Genomic DNA, 19,677 nt, shown 5'->3' on the forward strand with positions numbered 1-19,677 from the left:
AAGAATGCTCATTTACTATTACTACCGCTATGTAAATCTAATTAAAATAAAAGGAAAATTATATAAGTATTCTACACTTTACTTTATTTTAAACTTTATCTTAATTATTCTAAAAATTACAAAAAATATCATTTGGTCAATAAAAAATTTTCAAATTACATAAATAATGAAAATAACCCCATATAATTTTCGTTTATATATATATATATATATATATATATATATATATATATAGTCTCAATTGTTTTTCAAATCAAAACTTCAATAAAAGCAAAAAATTATGATGATATCTAAAAAGCAAAGAGAAATTAAACTTGCATAGGAGGACTTTTTGTCTCTTTATTTTTTTATGAACAATTAAGTTATGCAATTATCCTTAAATTCAAAAAAAAATAGAAGCATTGTTTCAAGGGCATTTTCTAGTTATCCTTTGGCCTTTTTTTATTATTTGAGTTGAGACGGGAGTTGTTTGATAATTGTAAAAAATTTAATATTATTAAAAAAAATTATTAATGTTTGACAATCCTAAATAATTTAAATGGTGTATACAAGATCGTTTGATTATCAAAATTAGTCATTTATAGTGACATTTGAAGCAATACTTTGTCCTCTTTACAATGGTGGGTTGTGTATTCATGGCATAGGTCTGATTGGGTTTTAATGAGTTTTTTTTTTTCTCTTTATTTTTTCTTTTTAACCTAAAAATTCATGTTAGTCATTCCAAAAATTATTTGTGTCCTCTAGTTTTTATTTATATCAATTTTGGCTTTCATTTTTTTATTTGTTATTATATGTTTTACTTTTAAATTTTTTTGAAGTTTAAATTATTTTCAAATTCATCCCTGATCATTTTATTTCATTTAGTTTTTTTATCTAATTATCTAATTTAACCTTCATTCTTCTTATTGGAATGATTTCGATTTCGTAATCCCGTCTCATAACCCATGTCACTAGTTTTGAATATTATATTGGTATAATTTAGGTCTATTTTTTAGATTTTTTGTTGATTTTTTTTTTAATTTCATTATTCAACATTAAGTTATTAGAACATGAGCTTCGTTGTTTGTTTCGTTTTTTTTTTTTGTGAGTTTATCTCAATTTTATATCTTGAGTAGCAGGTTATTCGAATTAACTTGAGCTGAATCGAGTTTTTTTTCTTAGCATTTTATTATGAAATTGATTTTTTTTAACTTTTTAATTTGATATTATATTATTGACCCTTGAGTCTTGTGATTTTTCTATTTATTTTCATGCAATTATCCTGATTAGTTCAGGTTAGTCAAGTTAACTTAGGCTAGCTTATATATATATATTTTTTTTATTTAGTTTCTGTTTTTTTGTTAATTTAATTGTTTATCTTGATCTCATATCGGTGGTGACAAGTTAATCAAGTTAACATATGTTTACAAGAGTGTGTTTTTCATGTATTGTTTTTTTTTTAAACAATTATTATTTTTTTAATTCTATACTTTGATATTAAGTCATTGAGGTTTTTTTTTTTACATAATTATTTTAATCTCATATATAATTCATATGTTATTTAAATTAAGCCGTATTAACTTGGTATGACATTTCCAAAATATTTTTTATATTAAAAAAATATGATTCGGATTGACGATGTAAGAAAGTGACACGTAGCTAGTTTTCTCTAGAATAAAACATAGGCAGTTTTTGTTTTGATAATGATAGGTGCTAACTGCTAACCCCACTTTGCTCTCTCTCTCTCTCTGAATTGACTCTCTCTCCTTGGCAAACAGTGACAGAAAGGACATTGACTTTGCTCGACCAAATGTAACCGGTGTTCTTACTGTCTTTAATAATCTTATTATTAATATTATTATTGGTAACTAATTGGCCAATTAATTGTTTTTCTCTCATTTTTAAATGATTTATGCTCTGTGGTGGGACCTACTCAGTCATTTTTCTTCATAGGGTCAGTGCTAGAAAGTCAAATAATCAGCTGGTGGCTTGCAAGCTAAAAGCTGTTTTCTGTCCAATCAGGCAGCTGCTGAGTCCAAGCCTCCCTACCAAGTCAAATAAACTAATGTTTTGCCTGTTTATTTTTCTATTTTGAATGGAAAAAATGTAGCTATGTATATAGTGTTTTCACGTCGACAAGATTTTGGTGAATATTTTAATGATTTTTTTTTTTAAAAAAAATCTCAAATTTAGGAAACGGTGCATAATTTAAAATGCTGGTGGATTAGCTGTATGATTTTTCTACATATATTTCTTTCTTTTACAAGTGGAGATGGTTGCAATTTTGAATTTTATCCATCACTAAGTGAAATATTATGAAGATATTAAAAATAAACATAATTTAAAGTGTTTTTTTTTTTTTTTAATTTACAGCATGCATGCATGATGGCCTGAAGTTAGGGGCAAGTATTGGTTGGTTGGATTTAGTTTGGATAAAAAACTTAATCAAATAGTATTTTTTTTAAAATATTAAATTAAATTCATTTAAAAAACCAGTTCAAACTAAATTGTTCAATTCAATTTAATTTTTCATTTAACATTTTTGAATCAATCCATGCATATTTTAGTTGAGATTTGTTTTTAGGTTTTAAGGTAATGGACTTGAGATTTTTTTAAAATTTTTTTTAATTAATTTGTTTAATTCAATACCTCAATTTAGTTTTTTCTTATTAATTTTAATATGTCAATTTAGTTTAAAATTTCAATTTTTTTCAGTTATTTTGCTAACCCTAGTATTAAAGGGGCACTGACCTAATTGATGTGTTTTATAAATCGTCACATGTTGAGAAACAAGTTAGTTTGTTTGCTAAATCCACGATCATTTCGTTCATCTGGGTTCCACTTTAAGATATTATATGCTTTTATGGTGTAAATAGTTTTTTGAAAAAATTTAAATGTTTTTTTTTTAATTATATTTTTATATTTTTAGATTGTTTTAATGTGATAATATCAAGGAATTAAAAAAAATATTATTTTAAAATATTTATAAATAAAAAATAATTTAAAAAACAACCATTGTCATATTAATAAATATATTTAACATTTTTTTTTGCAGTTCCATATAATATTTTTAAAATTCCTGTTTATTTTTATATTTCAAAAACATTTTTGAAAAAATTTGAAATTTTTTTATTTTTTTTGTTTTAAATTAATATTTTTTTGATGTTTTTAGATTATTTTGACATGTTTATGTTAAAAATAATTTTTTAAAAATAAAAAAATATTATTTTAATATATTTCTAAATAAAAAATACTTTAAAAATAATTATAACATCGTTGCTAAACATACAAGCAATTCATCATCTCAGTTGTGATTTTGGTTTTTTTGGTTTAAAAAAAAAAAACAAAAAACTAGTCGGTGTCGTTTTTCCATTGCAAACAGTTGAGCAAATTGTAAGAAAAAATCCCAAGAGTTTCTTGCGATTTAAGGTAGTTTCTCGTCGTATTTGGGTCTTTGCTAGTGGCTAGAAGTAGGTGATCGAGCGCAAGACTAGGATTATTCTATGAGTATTTTTACAGAGACAAGACAAGATAAAGCAAAGAAGGTGTTGTCGTTCTCTAAAATAATTAAATCATTTTAGTTTCTTGCCCTCTTTGGTCAACTCTTAGAAGAGGATTTAATTTTATTAGACATACAGAATTCAATAGTCCACGACCACTTCTTTTAATTTAATCAGGGAAATAGTATTTAAATTTTATTTATTAATTTCAATTAATAATCTTTTAATGTTTTCAAATTGTGTTAATCTGAAAAATATTTTTTAAAAAAAAAAAATATTATCTTAATATTTTTTTTTTTAAAAAATAAACACTTGAAAACATAATAGCAGACAGCATCTAAATGGCACAGCCAGCTCCTTTACAGTTAGCGGTAAAAGCTATTAATGACGGTCAATTTATGTCATGCATTCCATGTTGATGAAGAAGTATTAATGCTGGTGGCCATGACATGCCCTATTAAAGGTGGTAGGTGTTGTGGGGACACCTGTCCTCAAAATAGTCCAAAAACTCATTTACACACTCCTACAACCTAACTAATTCAGCTCGTCAGACGATTAAAGGACTGTTTACTTTTATATTTTAAAAATATTTTTTTAATTTATTTTATTTTAAATTAATATTTTTTTAATAAATTATTTTGATGTTATGATATCAAAAATAATTTTTAAAAAAATAAAAAAATATATTATTTTAATATATTTCCAAATAAAAAAAACATTAACCACATTTCCAAACACATTTACAAGAAATATTTTCTGTGGAAAAAAAAATCATTTTTCTTCCATAAAACATTATATTCTTTTATTTATTTGTTTTTATATTTTAAAAGTGTTTTTGATTTTTTTATATATTTTAAATTAATTTTTTTTTATTTTTCAGATTTTTTTAATGTCAAAAATAATATTTTAAAAATAAAAAAATATATTATTTTGATATATTTCTAAATAAAAAACACTTTAAAAAATAATTGCTATCATATTTTCAAACACCTTTTTATTAAGTGTTTTGTTTATAAAATATAAAACATCATATTTGTTTCATTTACACACTTTTAGAGAGTATTTAAAAATACAATAATAGTTGTTTTTTAAAATATTTTTTTAAAAAAATACATCAAAATAATAATAAAAATTATTTTTAATATTAATATATTAAATAATTCAAAATTAAATTTCCAAGAAACATATGAAACACAGTTACAAACCGCACATATTTATGTTGGTGAATGGGTACAAAAATGTTAGGTCAACCTCCCAAACAGCCATAAACAGGTCATAACTTGCTACCAGCACTCCGCATTGGATCCCCTTTTCTCAGCAGCAGGGCTTGTGCACAGTGGCCCACCTCTGCTGTGGCTGCCCAAAAGCAAAAGGCCACTAGCTAGCTAGATCACAGTTTACTTTCTTATCCTGATAAATTGACCGAAGCCAAAAAAGTTGGCTCTATGAGCAGCTTCGTCTGTCGAGGCTATAAAAGTAATTGTCCAAAAAGTGCTCCACCTCTTGAAGATAATATCAATTTTAACTTCTTTCTTCAGATTGAATCTTTGACTTGATATTTATAGTAGTTTATTTAAAATATAAAAAAGTTACCTTACTTATTTTATAATTTAGTTGTTTCCATTTATATTTTAAACTTCGGCGGCGCGTGTATAACAATTTACATTCTAAATCATTTTATAATTTAATCTATTTTACACTCAACAAAAAAATAAATTATTTATTATTAAAATATGTATGTTAAGTATAAAAAATAAAGATGATAAGTGGCGGAGGCTGGTAGGCCCCGGTCCCTGCAATAAAATATTTTTTCCAACCCTTTCTTTAATAATATTTATAATTTTAATAGTAAAATAATTGAAATTTTAGTTTTTTTATAATAATTTTTTTAATTTAATCCTTTTAATTTTCTTTTCTTGCTCTCCCCCCCCGTGAAAATGATCATGATGACTTTCTATTAAATACTTTTAAAAAATTACCCTAGTTATTTTACAGGTCCATAACAATTTATATTTTAAACTTTGTTGCATCCATAAATGTTTATATCCTAAATCATGTTATAGCTTAGTTTATTTTACACTTAATAAGAAAATAAATAGATGATGATAATAATAATTTTTTATTAAAATATTTTTTAAAAAAACTAATTTCAGTTAATGCATAAGTTAATTCAAAAAATATCTTTTATTATTGAATAAAAAACAACAGAAAAAACTGAAAATTAAACTGTTTTTTTTAAAAAAAAAAAAAAATTGTTCTGGAAATGGGAGTTGAGTTCTTGGGTGTCTCTTAAATGACGTGACGTTACCACGCGTCAATTTTGATAGCGATGTATGAGTAGGCAATTACAGAAAATAGGTAGGCAATTACAGAAAATAGGTGGGCAATTATGAAAAAATAAATAGGGCTCCAGTGTTCAATTAATGAGACTAACACCCAGTATTATGGTTCTCGTAATTATTACCTATCTCAAAATGACAATAATGTAAAAAAATAAAATAAAAATGTCATGTTAAAATTCTCTTCTAGGGCATAGGCATGGCCCATGAAGGAGGACCTGAGAAACCATCTTCAATCATGGAATTACTCGTCTATAATTCCAGATCATGATTCAGACCTATCAGTTGCCTAACAATGAAACATTGATTGCAATTCTCAAACTATATAATAATATTTTTTACACATTTCTTAAAAAATATATTTATGAATGCCAATTAAGTGGCATTATTTCATGTTTAAAAGTTTCTTTAGGAGTGTGGTTGCGAATGTTTTTTAAAGTGTTTTTCATGTTAAAATACATCAAAATAATATATATATATATTTTTTTTTTTAAAATTATTTTTTAGGTTAGTACATCAAAATAATCTAAAATATATATATAAAAAAATTAAATTTTATGAAACATGTTTCTAAATCTTGCTTAAAAATCACCTTGTTGACTAGGACAAATTGCTGAATGAAATAGTAATTAACCAGGTCCAATTTATGTTAATGGTCAATATTTGACCTCAAAAGATAGCGAACAAAACTTAAGTCAAAAACCATGTTGAGTTTGAATTCAATCAATTCTTATGTCAATCTTTATGTCTTGGTTATTGTTTCATTTTTCTCATGCTTGTCTTAATTAAGAAGATCTTAGACTTTAACATTGAAAGTTAAATTTGAGGTTGACCATCTCAATTTCATATTTGAACTTTGAATTCTATAGAAATTTTATGATTTATATATATAATAAATTTAAACTTGTAAAGCATTCAAATAACTTGAATGCAAAAATAACTTAACATTTTGTGATTAGAGAATTCACATTAACGCACATAAATTCCTTGATAGAAAAACATGAGCTAATATATTCTTTGGTTTTTTTAGGGTTTTTGATAATGAAAACCGCAAGTCTATTGCATCACAATGAAAACAACAAGCCTATTGATTATTGTTTATAAATTATCAACCTACAAGTTATTTATCTATAAATTATATAATTATTATTTTTGAGATTACAAGCCTACTGATAAAATATATTTTTTAAATAAAGAAGCCCACTCACTCTATTCCTTTTAAAATAAATATTTTTTAAATATAAGTTGTAGTTGTTGTTAATCTTTTGTCTAGCATTATTTTTTAAATAGGGAAGTCCACTCACTTTATTTCTTTTAAAGTAACGATTATCTACTCATCCTATTGCATTTATATGTTAGTGACTGTTTGGTATTGCGGCCAAACCGGCTTTTTGAAAAAAATTCAATTTTTTTTTTTGTTAAAATTGAGTGCGGTTTGTACTTTTTGGATCGTTTTGATGTGCTGATGTCAAAAATGATTTTTAAAAAATGAAAAAACATTATTGACATGCTTTTCGGCACAAAAAGTTATTTAAAAAGCAACCGTTACCACATTCTCAAACACCCTAAGATTGGATCTTATCAAATTTATTTAATTTTAATATTATTTTTCTAGCGTAGGCTTCCTAATTCTTTATTCAATTTTACTGTATAATAGCTAGGAAGCAAAATTAAAGTTGAACTTGTATCGACGGCAGCACTTGCAAATGATTGACTTGGGATAGCATGTGCAAGACACGAGCTTCAGCTACAGCCTAGGATGTGAAAAACCACTACCGCAAATAGTAAGTTGAATTACGTGTTGGGCAAAAATCCTATCCATGAAAAGTTTTCTAATTATATTTTATAAGCAATGGAACTGTTGATACAGTATAATATTAGGATCAACGAGGACTTTTTTTTTTTTATATATAAATAAAAATAAAACATGTTCATGGCCTATAACCCATTGAGGTTAGAACTTAAAGGGCTATTCAATTTAGAATAAGACTGAAATTTATAGGTTTTTATTCCATTTAATTAAATTATTGCCAGATACATGCAGCTATGGAATGCAATTAAGTGATCCAAGATTAAATTAAAATTGCGTTGGAGAATGCGATAATGATTATGGTTTGAAGGATTTTTTTATTTATAAATACATTAAAATAATTTTTAATAAAAACACATCAAAATAATACGAAAACATGAAAAAAAAATTAATTTTAAACAAAAAAGTTTAAAATTATAAAGGAATATGGTTTGAATCGTATTCCCAAACATGATCTAGATATGGCTTAAACTTAGATGCTTCCTTATCCTCCTAACACAATGACAAATGTCTCCATTCGATGAATGAAGTTCATATCAAGTAATTTTAAAAAAACTTTGAAGGTACCTGAAAAAACAGGTATGAGCTTAAAAATATTTTTTATTTTAAGATTTTTTTTTTAGGTTTTTTAATGTTATGAATATGTTTATCAAGGTTATTATGATGTTTTCTATATGTTTTTGGTTAAAAATTGATTTTTAAGTAAAGAAACCTTTGGCCTTAATTTTTTGGCTATTGTGGTGGGTGAAATCTGGGCAAAATCAGACAACGCATTAAAAAAAATAAGATGAACGACATGATATCCATCCTAGTTGTAATTAAAAATAAATAAGGGTCCAAGCACGCAAGCCCTAACAAAATGGGCCAAACAGACTGGCCTTGCCTAGCAGTACTTGAACTTTTTTTAAAAAAAATTAATATTTTTTATATGTTTTTCTTCAAAATTATTATTATTTATTTATATTTAAATTAATATCTCTTCTTTGTTTTATTTTTTTATACAACCTTTTTCAAACAAAGATTATTTTTTAGTTATTTTGTATGTTTTTAATTTTTAAAGAGAATTTTTCCGATTCATCTATAATTTCTTTTACTTTTTGTATAAATGACCTTTATTTTTTTAAATGAATACTTATTTTCAGATGATATTTCTAATATGTTCCGCCTTATATAATGTTTTTTCTTTAATTATTTTAATATGTGTCTATTTTTATTATTATTAGATTGAATAAAAAAATATTCTAATAAATAAACTTAACAACCGAGTAAATGTCATGTTTTGCGAAATTAAATATCTTGAAGTATTTATATTTTTTGATTTTTTTAGTTTTATTTTTAGTTATTATTTATAATTTTATTTATTTATTAACACACATAGTTTTTAATTTATTTAATTACATTAATCCACTGACTTTTTAATTTCTACTTGGAATTTTTGTGTTCATAAAAAGACGTTGAAAAAACCTATATATATATTTTTTTTTTTTTTTTTTTTGTAGAAAAACAATATTCGCCGGGGCCAAAGAGGTAATAATAAAGCGACATTCCATCCATGTTCATGATTCATTATTGCTTACCAGTCAATAATATAATGGGAAGAGGCCAAACTATCGATGGTCAAGCACAAGGAATGGATTGCATCAAAAGCAGCGAGGAACAAATCATTTATCAGTCAAAAATAATATCATCGGGGAGAGCGAAGTTATTCTTCGCTCAAATCACTAGGCCTCAAGGCTCTGCCTGCTTCTTTAACGAGAGGACAAAGACGAAAGGGATGGCCGCCGGTCCCTCACTTGCAGCATGGGTGTGAGACCACGTCAAATGTAAAGCAATGTGACGTCCTTTTATTGCAGAAAGACAATAGCTAGCTTTGTCGAAACTCCATTTTGAATTTAGGGCAGCGAGTAGGGGATGATCTCCTTTTTGTAATTATACCCTTCTCTTTATTAGGCTTTCTTGATTCATCTTCTCCTTTTTCGTTTTTTTCCTCTGTGATGTTGAATTCTTTCCAAGTTTTGCCGACAAAGTGTTAGATGAGAATGCATTACAAATTGGATTTGGAAGCTAAACTTTCGGCATTTTGCTTTGCGCGATTGGATATTACTGTGATAATTTTTGAAAGTGTTTTTAATTTATTATATATTATATATATATATATATATATATATATAAACTACCAACCACAATCATCATGATATAGGGAAAACATGATCATTTTGATATGTTAATAAATAGTTTTTGCTGATGAACATATATAGTCCATTGAAGTTAGACGCTCACCAAGTAACATAGTTTAATTGATGATTATTTCATAAGCATGCCGTACTGGAAGGTTGTGATTCTATGATTTAACTGGAAATAGAGACTAAATGGATATTACTTGGCCCGAGGGGATGTTATTTGCATTAGCTTCAAACTTAATCGGTTAGATTGCTCCAATAAACTTTGAATCCCACTTTTCAACAGATAAGTTTTATCCAATCTGAAAGGACCAGGATCTTGGCAAAAGCCAATATGATGTTACAAACTGCACTAAATCCAGCAAACCGTAGTTTCTAGCAGCTTTAAGACTGCTGCATTATCAAAAAATCCTAAGCTCCATTCCTGCTGCTGCTGAGAAAAATGGAAAAAGCCCTTGATCTTCTTGCTGTTGATTTCCAGGGCCTCAAAATCTTCAGGCAATGTCTTTCCTAGGGTTTCTAATACTCCGTAAGTTTCATTCTAACCTCTACTTCTCAATCTTGTCTCCGGCAACTCGTCGTTTTCATGGCCTTTGCCCATTTCCCCTCTGTCTCAATCTTGCGCCAATACTATCAGGGTTTGGTTCAGCTTGAGTACGCTTCTTGAGCTGACTGCTCTCCAATACAAAACGTTTACCATCCTCAACATGCATTTCATTTTCTTCCTCCATGTTTTGGCTTGATGACATGGCATTTACAACTGGTTTAACATTAGAGGCTTTCTCATCCACCCCCATGAACTCTGCATCATCTTTGCCATTACTTTTCCAACGTCTCTGCCTTAATCTTGCAGCAATACTATCTGGACTTGGGTTGATGGCAGATGCGTGTTTCCTTTTATGTTTCAGGCAACTTTCAGATGGAATATTGCCTTCAAATTTTTGCTTTGATAATGCAAGATCATCGTGAATCTCATGGCAGATGATTGTTTCCTTCTTCTCTTCCTCACTTTTAAATTCATTTTCATACATGTCTTCAAATTTAGGCATTGATAATGCAAGATCGTCATGAATCTCATGGGTGCCAGCAGAGTCAACTTTCTTGGACCTTGCTTCACCTCCTCCAGAAAATGTCAATGACTTGTCTGTCTGACAAGCTGTAGCACGATTTCCATTGCTTTGCATGTGCTTCTCTTTTTCAAACTCGTTATTCATTTCCTCACATTGAGGCTTCGATAAACCAAGGTTGTCATGAACCTCATGGTTGACCTTTGCAGATTCCACATTCTCAGACTTCACTTCACTGCTTGAAAAAGTCAATGCCCTTTTTGTCTGACCATCACTAGTCAGATTTCTGCTGCTTGATATTTTGTTCTCTGTCTTGCTGTTTAACTCATCAAGTATTTTGTCTTCAGATTGATGCTCTAATTGCTCAGCTGTTTTATAAATGAACTGTGGAGATTCTTTGGACACAACTTCCATGTTGGAAAAGGGCAGTGACCTTTTTGCAGAAACTTCATTGGCAGTGTTTTGTAGGCGCTTGGTTTGGATGAGATAGTGTGCAACGGACTTGTAGCCCAAACTTGATATCTGGAAGGATAGGTACCATACAAAAGGCTTCCTCAGTTAGTTTTCTGCAATAAGGAGTTAGATTTTCATATTTTGTTAAGCTAGGAAAGCTACCTTCCTATAAAGAGTACCAGTGGGAGGCCACCCTTTTCCTTGTCGGCACAAACTGCAGTTGCAAATTCCACGACATACAGGGCATAACCAATTCGGATTTTCCAAGGCTTCAAGTACATGCTCCCCATATCTGCATGCCAAGAAAGGAGGAACTGAGAAAAATAGATTTTCCAAATTAAACAGATCAGTTGTTTCAGTCTTTTAGGTTGTGAAATGGGTCTTTTATGATACAAATTAAATAAAAATAAAATAAATAGCCAAATGGCAGGGTTCGCATAGTTGCACGTTTGGAAACCAGGCAACTAGCCTTTTGATATTATAAAAGGAAAAACAAGTGAGAGGCCAGATGGGAAAACCTAGGAGAATGAAAAGAAATTAAATGAGAAAATATGAGGTCCAAGAAAGACAGACAAGCAGAGGCTTTTCAAGTTTGCCAGGGCAACAAAAAAAATTGAATTGATTATCTATGGATTGTTTCCATAGTTAGCGTGCATTGAAACTTAGAATTATAAGCCTAGAAAAGCTTGGAAACTCAGAGCAAATACAAGTCAAGAATATTCTAAAAATATTTACCTCATGTACAAACAATCTCCACAGAACTGTCCCTGGACCATCTTGCATTCGCAGCAGTGAGTACGATAACCAAGAGTTTTCTGCCTGTCAAGTACCATTTTCAACTTGTGAATGATTGAAGTCATATAGATTTTATAAAGAAATGATTTAAGAACCTAAGTGCAAACATAAATATTAGATAATAGGAAACAACAAGAAAAGGAAAATTTAATTGTTGGATAGATATTCACATTAAAGACATCCAAAGCTATTTTGATCATTTCTTTCTAGCTGCTAATTTTAAAGGAAAATAAGTGATTGTGGGAAAACATTTTCTAATGAACTTCCACTTTTCAAAAGTTTATTTTTTTTGAACCATGTGCGGAAAAAAATATTATATTTTAAAATTTGAAGCTTTTTCCACTGATCAATTAATCAAATAATAAACAACTTGAGAATCAATGATCTGGCAAACCAATTTAACATGCAGGGTATTGTCATGAATAATGCAAATTGGCCCCTTGCTATCAATATTCAGCTCTACTTCTCAACAATGAAAGCAAGTTCAATTTTGTCAAAAGAAAAATATATCAAACCTCATTATAGCATCATATCCTTAACAAAACCTTCTAAAAAAGAAACTGATACATTAATTGGTATAACAAGTTCAATTGTTTTCATCTCCCCCCTCTTCCACCAAGCTCCATTTACTGCAACAAAACTCTCAGCAAACTTCTCCGCAAGTCCCAAACACTCTAACCACTTCAGACACCAAACCAGGTCCTCCCTTTCCTAGCATTTTGGCAACTCCCAACCTTGTCATTACTAGTCTCACCACACCACTGCATCAACTATAAGATTGCATCATTGATATACTATCATTGCTTTGTCAACCAGGCACAAGTTCCCTGTTCCAAAACCACTACATTTTAACACTACCACAGCCTCCCACAGTCCATTCCCAGACCTTTAGTTACAACTTCTTTTGTTACCACTAGCAGTGCATCCCTTACAACAACACCACACACAAAAACTTAGGTATTCCCATGCATATTTTCAGGTAGCCAGTTCAGTTAATAATGGAAAGAAGTTGGCATTAAGCTTTCCTTCAAAACTTGTGCCATAACAAGATTTACAGAGAACATTTAAACTAAAATTAAAGTCAACTTCTACGCACTATAATCTTTTTGTTTCTTATGATATATTCAATGTGAATTTTGATACTGTTGTTATTAGCTGTACTAGCACATGATACAAACTAAGCATTCAAATTAATTCATGATCCTCACACACAACCACACAAGCAAATATGGTCATGCCATTTGTTTATTGTTGTTAGTATTGCTAACATGTTTTTATCACTGGCTCCTCTTCAAAAACTATCTGAAAGCTGTAAGAAACCCCAACCATTCACTTGCAGTAACCTAGAAATGCTTTTCCGAGTGTTTGTTCATCTTTGACAGTGCTAAGAGGTCAAATGGTAAAGAAAGTCAGCGCTCTTTCCATGAAGCAGCATTTAAGGTGCTTCTTACAGAAAGGGGATGTGAAAAAGGTTATAATTAGAGTGAAGATTACTCTATGATAGACATACGAACTTAAGTTTTAGAGGCACAAAAAATCCACCAATTTAAGTTTTACGAAAAGTAATTTTACAATTAAGGTTACTATACGCCCTAAAACTCATTTCAGCAACCTTCTCAAAGAACAGCACTTCTAATCACAATACTTTACTAATCTGTGCACTACCAAATGGACACCTCCATGTCTTTAAGAACAATTGCATATCAAACATAGCTAAATTGTTAATAATAGGATTACTAACGCAAAGGCATACCTTACTACCCTCAAAAGATAAGTTTAACACACGATGACATACAAATGGAGTTCACAAAACATGCTGACCTGCATTGGTGGCAAGTTTTTCCATTTATCGAATCATAAATTCTCTTTCCATCCTTCCCACACCCATCCACAAAAAGCGTCCAGATCCTCTCGGTGTTTCCTAACAGCTTCTCATGCTCTTCCGTGTATACCTCAGGCTTTGATCCCACCTCTTGCATTATATTCTCATCCTCTAACAATCCATCTTTCTTAGTCAATGCCACTTCTGAGTAACTAACTGGAGTTGAATTTTGCAACCTAAGCTTGCCCCAAAAACAGAAAAGAAAAACATCAAGGTGAGACAATAATTCACATGAAAACAAAATTAGTCTTGAAACCTTATTCCTAGCCAAAAATACAAAAGACCCATGTAGGATTTGAAAATAAATGTTATACCACTACACCTATCATAATTCCAATATTCAATATTTACAAAACTAATTAAGGAAGTTTTATCAAAACACTTGAAAGATACAAAATTTCATCACCTACTTGAAAATCCTTGTATAAATTTTTATTTAACAAAAAAACACATAAAAAATTCTATATTTCATGTCCTTTTTACTTGTTTTCATGTTTCTAGCTATTAACACAGAGAAAGATAAAAACTTTAATAAACTCAAAAGAGCATATTAAATTAAGATATTACTCAAAATTATGAACTTTAATCAAACCCAGTTGATAAAATATTCTTTCAAAGCCATAACATTCAAAGCGTAATAGAAATCCCAGAATTTAAAACACGCATTAATTCAATAAACCACAAAATGGGGTGAAGAAAAAAAAAAAGAGGGGGGGGGGTTATGCTACAGGCACCTAGAGGAACGGCGAAGAGGCCCACGTGGCAGAAAGGGAGTGGGGTGTTTTGTCGAGGAAGGGCTTGTTCTTGGAGTTCTTTTAGAAGAAGCAGTGCAAGCCTTGAGCTTGAGAGAAAGGTCCATGAGACCAAGTTTTTGCATTCTTTCATGGTTTTCTTTGATTCTTTCTTCTCTCGTTTGTTCGTAGACAGAAATCTTTGGGGTTTCGTGGTGCTCATTGTTGTTGATTTCTTCATTTGGCTTTGTGTTTTTGTTGGGCTCTTGGTGATCTCGTGGCCTTCTCTTTCTCAAAGTTGACATTTTTGAGCTTTCTCGGTTCACTCTCTCTGATTTTGGTCTCTGTGTGTGTGTGTGGTTTCTCAACGGTAATGTTTTTTGTTTTGGATTTTGAAATGGAGGATGGAGTGAGAAAAATTGGAATTTGGGATTTTTAAATGACACCAATACCCTTTACAAGTCACAAAATATCCCCTGTTTGCACCCTGTTTTCAAGGGTTCTTCTGACATAATATATTAGGATGATAGCATTCTTGAAGGGAGGGAGCAGGAACCTGAATTTGCTCCTGTCCTTCTTAACAGGAGCATTCTCAGATTTGTATTCCGGCAAGAAGAACTATTATTTCTTGTTGGTGGTGTTTTACATGCTTCTTATTAGAAAACGTAATTTTTATAACCTGATTTTTTACTCTATTTCAAAAATATTTTTCTAAAAAAAATATATTCTTGACACATTCTCATTATTTTCTTTATTTTTAATATATTCAGTTATTAATATACTTATTTTAAAATTATTAATTAATTTTTCTTATCAGGTCAACATTTGATGTTTTTTTTTTAAAATCAAATTATAAAAAGTAAATATATATATATATATATAATTTAAAATTTTAAAAATTTATTTTCAATATTCATACGTTTATTTTAAAATTATTAATTAATTTTTTTCATTAAGTTAATATTAATGTTGTTTTTTCAAAAAATAAAAATATAAAAAGTAAATATATATATATATATATAATTTAAAATTTAAAAATTTATTTTCAATATTCATACTTTTATTTTAAAATTATTTACCTTTTCATTTTCATACGTTTATGTTGTTTTTTTTTTTTTTAAATAAAAAAAATATATAAAGACAAAATAACTAAAACGTCAAACAAGAAGATAAAGTGAACAGAATAAAATCAAGCTGTTAGGAACCAAACAAGAGACAAAATTATTATATTGCCTGTAAATAATAAAAACAAATTAGAATAGAAAGGGAAAGGCCATAAGCCATTTTTGACAAAACTCCACCCTCATTTTCAATGTCACTTCCAAGAAAACACCAACTTTATCTCATTTTGCCAGCTCCATTCTTCTTCTCCACCATGAGCTGGCCCACTGAAACTAACAATCACAGCCGTTATGTGTTCCTCCATCTCCACCGACAACCATCCACATTGCCGGCAATAGCTCAGCCACATCCTCTGAAATTTTTACAGTTAAAAAGTATTTTAAATTTTTTTAATTTTTTTGTTTTAAATTAATTATTTTTTAAAATTGTTTTGATGTGGTAATATTAAAAATAAAATTTTAAAAATAAAAAATATTATTTTAATAAATTTTCAATTGAAAAATATTTCAAAAAATAACCACTACTACCTTAAACACGTTAGTGTGTTCGGTATTATGGTTGTAGTTTGAAAAAAAAATTATTTTATAAAAAGTCCTTTAGTTGAGGATGATTTGTATTTATATATGTTTGGTTAAAACTGTGATTAAATTTAAGATTGAACAAAAAATAGTTTAATGTGTTTGGTTAAAAAAATTGCTTTTCAAATTGAGATATATATATATATATATATATATTGATGATTTTGAATTTAAATATTGTAGATTTAACTATTGCTATTACATCATGAAATAAATAATACTCTATATAAAATATTTTTTATTATTCAATTAAACTATCTACAATTCTATTACGTATGTAATACATCCGACAAGGACTATTTAAAATTAGGATAGCGATCAAATTCTAAAAATGCTAGGTCATCAATAAAACACAATTAAAAATAAAAAATATTTTTTTTACTGGGTCGGACCCGGTTTAATGTATTTAGCTTTGGATCGGATCCAGTCCGATCGGAATCATGCACCATTATTCACTTAAACAGTGGAGTTGAACTCCACTGCGGATGCGTGCAGTGGAGAGTTTCACTCTCCACTTCACGTATTATCCGCAGGTTTGAGGATAGTACCTGAGAGCTGCTTTTTGCAAACCTGCCTTTTGTTTTAAATATATGCGGGTCCCCCATACACAGCCTAAAAACACCAGCAATGACACATTACATGTTCCAAATGGTCCAATGACTCGGTCAAAGATAAAGACATTGAAAGAGGCATTGAATGCATTGGTTTTGAAGGTTCCCACCAAGTCAAAATTCAAAGGTCAATTGGAGTATCAAAAAAAGATTCTAATACATCTTATCCATGCGTATTAGGGGTCCAATACAACCTTATTTAGGCTATGAAGTGAGGACACCAAAGGAAACAAAAGAATCTTACTACAACTTGGAAACAACATGGTAGCCTACCTTTTCTTTTTGTTTATAGGATTAAGGAGCTGCATAGAAGGCTATAAAAAAGCCTTGAATTAGTTCTATAATATTTTACTTCATTCTCTTCTTCTCATGGCAGAACATGGATTTACTATTAGGAGCTTTATTTTATTGTGTTAGCTACAACCCAAGGCTTATTTGAGCTTAATTAACACTTTGTTTTCAGCTAGGATCCAATGCTTGTTTGAATTAAGTTATGGGCTTTTCAGTTTAGGGTTTTAAGTGGACCTCATATAAATCCACATAAGGGGTTTATTAAGATTAATTTTTCAAGAACTATTTAAACTCATGTAAGCTAAAATTTTAGCAGCTTTGATGATTATTACTTCTGGATTTTTAGTTTTAACGCGTGAGAGTGATTCTTGCATTCTTCAGTTCTTGAATGAATTGAATCAGACTTATCAAAGATTAACGGGCTTCGTGGCGTCATTCTACTCATTCCAATAGTGTTGGTGTCTTGGGGCAGGTTTTTCTTGTGTCATACTCCTATCAAATTTATTTTGGCTTTTCGGGATCGGATCTCAATTTTGATTGTGGGTTGCGTGACCACGTGATCACGAAATTCGCATCAGTTGCTAATTGTATAATGAAATGCAATAATCTTATTAAAAAACTTAGTATAAATTAAACCATATTTAATAAAAAATAATTATTTTTAATGAAATTTAATTAAAAATAAAAAAGATAAAAAAAAAAACAAAAAGGGCTCAACAAACAAAGTCCAGATACTTAGGTTTAGGTGACTAAGCATGTTTGGCCTATAAGAAAGCAAGGTAGGCATCCGTTGGCCTACCAAGCAGCCTTTGCGCATGAGCTTTTTTTTATCATTTAAAATGGTTGTCCATCTATTTTTTTTTTAAAATAAATAAATTAGATGATGCATTATCTACTGGTAATCTTTCAAACTAAGTTAGGAAACCAAAAACTGGATTCGAAATTATTTAACCTGAAAAAACCTATTTTCACTTAAAAATACTTAATAAACATCCCACAAACCTCAATAAATCAATATCTAATCTCAAACAATCTTTCAATCAGTCAAAAATAAAAATTTATCTTGAATAAGAAAACATTTCCAAAGCCTTAATATATTTTTTCTATTAATATAAATGATCAAAAACACCTAAAGGTAAAAAAGGTTGATTTTTTATTTCAATGTCAAATTTAATCCTTAAAGTTTGATTTTTTCGATCAAACAAATTGAATTTTATTTAGTCAAATTAAGCATTAACTTAATATCATGTTGTTTTTTTATATTGCGAGAACCTCATATAAAATTAATCAAAATAAGATTCAAATTCCAATAAAAAAATGTAAAAAAGATAAAATTAAAAATGATTCAAGGACACAAAAATAAAAAAAATGAAAACAAAACACTATTTCAATCCACATGCCCACAATGTTTTCTTGATCTCTTTTAAGTTTTCTATAATATATTTATGGAGTTCATATCCTTGAGTTTTGGATGATGCCAAGACCTATAAACAACATCTTGAGACATATTTTCATTTCATAAAATTACTTTAATAAATACACACACATATTAATTTTATAAATTCGAATTTTAAAATAAATATTCATAAGAGTTTATTAAATATTTTTGCATGCATCAAGTTTATATACAAATACGTAAGAAATTGAAAATCAAAATCAAATCTCAATAACAAAAACTAACAGAATAAAAGATGGTTAATCTACAGCGGAAATACTGTAAGAAAAACACCGCTCCTTCATCTATTTAACTTAACCTATTTATTATATTAACTGTGAATCTCCTTAAATTTAATGTGATTTTTAGTAATTTAAGAAAATAAAAACAATGCATGAATATAGAAATAAAAGCTCTATAGTATCTATCTCCGTGTGCTAGCCAATCAAGACTCGGGTTTTTGATTGGATGGTTCTTCTCCCTCGAGCTCTAGGCTCGCCTTCCATCATGGACCTTGTATTTCCGAGTATACTTGTGGGCAAATGGCATGTACTTAAATAATAAATTTGGGTTCTATGGGGTTCAACGCCTAAACCAAACACCACCCAAGTCCCCTCTTGGCTAGAACATTTTCTAATCTAGGCCACTAATAACCTTGATTGAATTAATGCATATCTTTGACCTTCACGGGAGCTAATTACGTCTTGCAAAAGCAAGCTCCAAAAGTTCGCAACACGTTGAGAAATTTGCAACAATGTTGATGAACTACCTCTGGGAACTTTGACGTCCATACGCGCACTAGTCCTTCCCTCTACAATAGTGGGTCTTACCAAATATCTTATTAGAACATGGCTTACAAGTTTTACCTATGGATTCTTTACTTCCTTTTGTGACAAAAAGCTGC

General features: G+C 29.2%; 1 protein-coding gene across 1 annotated transcript; it reads right to left on the bottom strand.

Moving 5' to 3' along the window:
* Positions 1–9,842: 9,842 nt before the first annotated feature.
* On the bottom strand, positions 9,843–15,317 carry LOC118063207 (uncharacterized). Its single transcript, XM_035077172.2, has 5 exons — positions 14,740–15,317; positions 13,945–14,181; positions 12,064–12,147; positions 11,491–11,620; positions 9,843–11,397 (listed from the first exon to the last, which is right to left on the bottom strand). The coding sequence occupies exons 1-5, from the start codon at positions 15,039–15,041 to the stop codon at positions 10,393–10,395; spliced, it is 1,758 nt and encodes a 585-aa protein (XP_034933063.1). The 5' UTR covers positions 15,042–15,317; the 3' UTR covers positions 9,843–10,392.
* Positions 15,318–19,677: the final 4,360 nt, after the last annotated feature.

This window comes from Populus alba, chromosome 7 (assembly GCF_005239225.2).
Source record: "Populus alba chromosome 7, ASM523922v2, whole genome shotgun sequence".
Taxonomy (NCBI): Eukaryota; Viridiplantae; Streptophyta; class Magnoliopsida; order Malpighiales; family Salicaceae; genus Populus; species Populus alba.